Here is a 6,309-nt window from a genome sequence, read left to right as displayed (position 1 = left end):
AAGGGAGTTTCGGACTGGACAAGAGTTGCTAGAAGACATAGTTTGATGCAAGCCCCAGTCTATGTTGACAACTCAAATGTCTACATGGTCAAGTCTTGTGCCCTTGAAAGGGGATAGACTAAACAATATATTATGTGAAAAGGATGTACAAGCCGCAACATGTACATCGTTCTCACTCTCTCATCTCTTGACACTCTCCTCGCTGTCCATGTGGGTCCCCCTTCTATGAACTATGAGGCACTCTCCCCGTGCGCCCATTGGATTGGTGTGAGAGATTCCTCAAACAGTAGATGCATCAATGCGGTCAACCCTGATGGTGGCTGAAAGCTCCATTGAGATGCAAGTGCAAGTGTGCAACCTTGAGAGTGTGGAATCTGATTACAAGTATTCTGATGTTTTGGATTTGAGTGATGGGTATCATTTATCATTATTGGAACTCCATCTCATATTTTTCTGAATCTAGTTGCACTTAATCCATCAATTGCATTATATAAATGTTTCTCTTTTCAGTTTTTCTGTTTTTATCTTAGGTTTTTTTTTTTTTTGGGGGGGGGGGGGTGTTAGGAACGTTTACTGACCCACACACTATTTGTTAGTTTAACTAGATGTATTGATTTTATTGTGGAAGGTGGGGACTGATGAGGAGGTACAGTTATTATTTTGATTAAAATTTTTTAATGCGATTGAAAAAGGAATCCCATGCCATCTGAACCTCCACTGTTCCTTATTGAATGTCTTATCCCATGGAGAGGTTCAGGTCCCTACACTTGTCCCAATAGGAGACTCTAGTGTGCCTTGATTTAGAAGTTTTAACATACAAGATTAGAAAAAAGGGTAAGGAGCTTAACAACTAAAGCCAGCATTGAAAAAACTTGATTGGATTGACCAACATTGTTTTGGTTCTTTGGTCTCTACTCCAAACATGACAACAAGCAAGCTGGGGCCTCACCAGTCGATATGTGACACAGCATGTGCACTCTTTGATTGCCTAATTTTCTTACTCTTAAGCTTCCCCAAAAGTTCTGTGCAAGTAAGTCCCTAAACAGGTTTTCAAGAATCAGTGCATCGGATCAGGGCAATCGGTGGTCGTCGATCAATATGGTCGACTCTTGGATAAAAACATCAGAATCATTGAAATATTCCTTGAATATATTGATTCTAGGGATTTTTCAAACCAATTCTGATCTGAGTCGGATCAAAATTGGCATCGACTGCTTTCGTCCTCGATTATGCGTTTTAAAATCCTGTTTGATCTCAATGCGTTTTAAAAATCGAAGCGAAATCAGTTGAATCTGATTCTTATTATGCATGATTCTCAAATCCTTCTTTTGAATCGGTTACAAATTTCTACCAGAAAAAAAAAAAAAAAAAAAAAAAAAAAAGAATAGACTATAAATGCATTTATATTTTCACTTTTAGCTATTTTTACTTCATTAGTAATAAAATAAAATCATTGGAACTTACCTCTTATCGTAACATCTACAAGATCTAAATAATAATAAAAAAAAAAAATGTAAAGATCTTCAAAAATATTTGCTTCATTTTCTTTTTCTTTTTCCATTTTCCAAGGTTTCGATGTTTCCGATTTAAAGTCATTTGAAGTCATTTGAAGTCATGTAGGCCAATCCCTTGTCCGATTCTGAGTTTTTAAACCTTAATGAAATCTATATGCTCGATTTTTATTGCAATTGGATAGTAGTGTATTTGGTTGGTTGGATCATCCAGATTATTGAAGATCACTTTACAAATGGCAAGGGCATGGTGTCCTTGAAGTCTTGAACTGTCAAAATCAAACTCAAATTGATTCTCTTTCCTATGTTAAACTACAGCTCAAATTGATTCTCTTTCCTATGTACTAGTGTCCAACTATAGCTCAAATTGATTCTCTTTCCAATGTACAACTGTAGCTAAACTCAACTCAAAACAACCTTTTTTTAAAACTAAATGTATTGGGCCTATTGGCTAAATAAATCTTAATTTTCCATTCAACTAAGTCTAAATTTACAATGAAAAAAGCCTCTTTGAGCTGTAGAATAAGGTATACTAACACCTCTTTCTCTCCCTCATAAAATGACCTCTTCCTTCCATGTGCAGTGTTGGTCATAGAGAGGAACCTCTCCCATTTATAATAGTTGTTGCCCAAAACCATTTAAGATATTTCTCACCACTTTAGTCAACCTTTGATCTAGATACCACTTGGGTTTTTATTATTATTATTATTTTTTTTTCTTTTATTTTTTTTGCTAAGCAATATTGCAATTTGTAATCACTTCCTTTTAAAACTCACCTGAGCAAAGAATTCCCTTCTTGAGGACGTTAACAATGATGCTTTGTCTATGTGGGGATGTGAGGGCTCAGAAGTAGGCAGAGTGATGTTTACAGGCTCAAAAGGCATTCCCAATATATATCATTGGATTTATGTATTTGAGTGAAAGTGGGCCATTGCTTCATTGCTTTTGTGGGTCATGAGTGTGAAAACATAAGGTCACATCGCCTTTTCAGATTGGATTGTGTAAAGAAATTATTCAAAGATTCAGTCAAAAGTTGAAAAAAAGCTATCCAAAAACCAACTACTACGGCAACTACCCGCAAGGAAGGCTGGAACTCTCTGCATTTTTAAGAAACAAAAGAAAAGAATTCAACAGTGAGACCCCGCATGACCTCAAAGTTCAAACTCAATTCCTTTATGGGGTTTAGAAAATTGGATCAAACTCAGAAGACACAGAAAACATAATTCAAGTCAGAAAGCCGTCTGAATTAAATGATTAATGGTAATAATCAATAATCAATTTGTCTGTTAGCAGAACAAATACTGCTCCTCTGTTCTTCCTCTATACTGAGATTTTGAAGTATAACAATAAAACTAAAACTAACCAAAAAAATCACAATTAAGAAGACAAAATTTCCAAATAATCTACTAAAAAATTTCATCTTCTCTTTGAATTTTGGAATTTTTTTATGGGTTTTTTTAGTCTGAGGCAAGAGAGATGGTAGCACTAGAGATGCTACCATGGCTGTCATCTGTGCAGAGAGACAAAGCTCTCTCCAAATTAGCAACAATGTCAGTCATCGTTGGCCTCTCCTTCCCCTCCAAGTTGACGCAGTGCATTGCAGTGTATGCAACCAGCTCCACCGCCTCCCCTTCTTGCCCCTCTGGTGGCCCAACCCTTATATCTAAAATTGACTCCAGCTCTCCAGCCATGATCTTGGGCACTGCATATTCCACTACGCTTGTTGGCCCTCCTCCCTCTCCTTCTACCTTGAATATAGCTCTCTTTCCAGTTAATATCTCAAGCAAAACCACTCCAAGACCATAAACATCACTCTTCACTGTCAATACATTTAGCCCGTAATACTCAGGATCCATATACCCAACTGTTCCGGCAGCTTTCATGGACATATACTGCCCAGTTGGAGATTCAGGTCCCATTAACGATAACCCGAAATCGGATACTCTCGCAGTCCAATTTGCATCAAGCAATATGTTTGAAGACTTGATGTCTCTGTGAATTATAGGAGGAACAGCATAGTTATGAAGATACTCGATTCCCCTGGCTGCATCTAATGAGATTTTGATCCTCATTTTCCAGGAATTTATTAAACTGCTGCTCTTCTCAACATTGTTCTGCGAATGCAAATGATCATACAGAGCCCCATTTTTCATGAACTCATATACCAGAAGCCTCTCCTCCTTCTCTTCGCAAAAACCCACTAGCCTGACCAGATGTTTATGATGAAGACGCGATAAGAACGCAATTTCAGACTCAAATGCGGTTTCTTTCTCTTGGAATTTCTTGGTCTTGGTACCTGTTTCACTCCTTTTAATGGCGACTTCACGCCCATCTGCAAGCTTGCCCTTGTATACAACCCCAAAGCTTCCAGCCCCAATCTTCTTCTCCAAAGAGAAGTTGTCGGTGGCCACAGCTAGCTCTGCTAGGCTGAACTCCTCGGCCCGGTCAGGGTGCTTCGACGAAGTCCCACTTCTCTGGCGCTTCATTGCTCGTGAGCTCTGGCGCCTCATCGTCGAAGATCTTGACAATGGGCTGAAAAGATCCCCACTTCCATTACCCCCAGCATTAGCATTGCTTCCGGTGATGGTGGGCTGCACAGAATTATGTATTTTCTTGCGTCTGCAACAACGAATTCCAGTCCACAGGCAGTAGACAATGGTACAGAGCCCAGAAAAACACCCAACTGCTCCCACAATCATAAAAATCAATAAACGCCTATCTCTTGCCTTTGATGAAGGCGATGGTGAGGGAGGCAGAAGAGGTGGAGGTGGTAATGCCGCCGGTGGCGGCGGTGATGGGGGTAGCGAACAAGGCGTACAGACTTTCCCTGAACCAGCGCAAAATGCAGAGGCATCTGGATATGGACCGCAGCTACAGTTATTTTGAGTGCAAGGACCTGGAATAATCTGAGGCAGAGGAAGATAAATTCCCGAACTTGCGTTCGTAGACCAACCAGATCCCCAGCAAATCACCCTTAGCCTGGATTGCAATCCACAAGTGAAATCAGAACCAGCGACAATCAACAGGAACGAAACACCATTTGTAACATTACTGGAGTATTCTCCTCCACCTCCCCAACAAACCACTGAACTATTCCTTCGAATGGCACAGCTATGGTTGAACCCCAATGCGAACTGAGAGAATTCGAGAGGGGAATTCTCAGGGACTTGGAGCTGCCCAGAATCATTCCTCCCTTTACAGATGAGAAACCCAGTAATATTCAAACCGCAGACATGAGATCCACCAGCAACTAAGCTATCCATAGTAATGTTCTCAAACTGAGTCTGAATCTCCAGAGCGATTTCACTGTTAGCACCCCAACACCGAACTCTTCTGCTACTACTCAAAATCCCACACGAAAATCCTCCTCCCGACGAAACGGATAGAAATCTTTGATCCATCGATGCAGATGGAAACTTCTTATTCCCAACCCCTCTCCAACAGATTGCAGTCTGGGTCTCATCCACCACAGCACAGACCTGATCATCCCCAACCGCTACATCCCTTAACCTAACACTACTATTATGATAGACCCTTCTGGGTTCAAAACTCGCACCAGATAAACTAGCGTCCCAACAGAGTAAAACAGAACCACCGGAGTTCAACCCACAGAAGTAATTCCTACCACCGGAGATAACATCAAAAGATACATTGGGAAAGATCGAAGTCGTCTGACCTCCTCTGTAACATTCGATTCTCTGGGAAGAGTTTCCTGCGAGAATTCCGCAAACAGTTCTAGAGCTGTAACTGATGGCGACAGTAGAGGCAGAACCGAGGCCATCGGTTACAGAAGGGAAGACAAAAACGAAGATGAAGACGGGCACGATTACAGAGGAATGGATTTTCGTCATCTGCTTGAATGGGTTCTAGCGATCGAAACAAATTCTGTTTTCTTCTTCATTGGTTGGATACGGCTGAAGACTAGAAAGACAAAGAAAGAACGCAAATGGGAAAAGAGGGTTTTCGTCTCACAGCTCTGGAAAGGAAAAATGTGTTCTTGCCACACACAGAGCTAGAGAGAGAGCTTCTTCGAAGAAGAACAAAGAAGAGAGAGCAATGAAGCTGGTGAAAAGCGTTGAAGAATGAGACGCCGTGTAAATTGGGATTTTCGGTATCCAAGCTGATAAAATGGGGAAAGATGCGTCACCGGAGAAGTTTGGTGTACCCATCAACACGTCCCAAGAGAACGACACGTGGACAGACTAACGAATTCTTAAAAAACTTGGTAAAATTACATGATTACCCGCATCTGCGTTTCACTTTACAAAATTACTCAATCTATGTTTTGGTTAACAAAATGACACAAAATTAAGTTTGGGTTTACCAAACTACCCAAAACAGTGCCCTCCCTCACCCCATAAGGTTCTTTTGATATTTTACCCCTTTTCTTCTTCCTCCTTCCCTCTCCCATTCACCACATGAGCACTCTCCGGGAAATCCCTCTGGTGCTCTTCCCAAATCTGGTAAGTTAGCATCCAATCCACAATGTTTAATCTCCTTTATAAGAAACTGCTCCCAATCGGAAGAATTGTGTGAGATTCAAGAAATCGATTGGATTTTCTACAAAATGCTTCATTTCAAAAATTCATCTCCACGAAGGGCCCTTCACTTCAAATATTGAACCCTTTAGTGGTCTCTTACCTTGTAAACTCATGTGGGTTTTCACCTGCAGCTTCCGTCTATGCCTTTAAGAAGATAAGTTTTGGAACCTCAGATAGACTACATACGATTCTTTCATTTTTTTTTTTTTTCAAAAACTGTGGTTTCACTGAAACCCAGATTTCAAGTCTCATCAGAA

The 6,309-nt window shown here is 40.5% G+C and overlaps 1 protein-coding gene across 1 annotated transcript; it reads right to left on the bottom strand.

Annotated features, from left to right (window-relative positions):
- Positions 1-2,753: 2,753 nt before the first annotated feature.
- LOC122071273 (putative serine/threonine-protein kinase-like protein CCR3) lies at positions 2,754-5,629 on the bottom strand. Its single transcript, XM_042635601.1, has one exon. It carries the CDS (start codon positions 5,360-5,362, stop codon positions 2,969-2,971), a length of 2,394 nt encoding a protein of 797 aa, XP_042491535.1. The 5' UTR covers positions 5,363-5,629; the 3' UTR covers positions 2,754-2,968.
- Positions 5,630-6,309: the final 680 nt, after the last annotated feature.

The sequence above is a fragment of the Macadamia integrifolia genome, unplaced genomic scaffold, assembly GCF_013358625.1.
Source record: "Macadamia integrifolia cultivar HAES 741 unplaced genomic scaffold, SCU_Mint_v3 scaffold_19A, whole genome shotgun sequence".
NCBI classification, from domain to species: Eukaryota; Viridiplantae; Streptophyta; class Magnoliopsida; order Proteales; family Proteaceae; genus Macadamia; species Macadamia integrifolia.
Note: the sequence above shows the minus strand (reverse complement) of the source record. Positions and strands in the feature narration are given on the sequence as shown.

What these genes read in the sequence shown, in the direction of transcription:
- LOC122071273 (XM_042635601.1), bottom strand. Translation starts at nt 5,362, where the DNA reads ATGACGAAAATCCATTCCTCTGTAATCGTGCCCGTCTTCATCTTCGTT.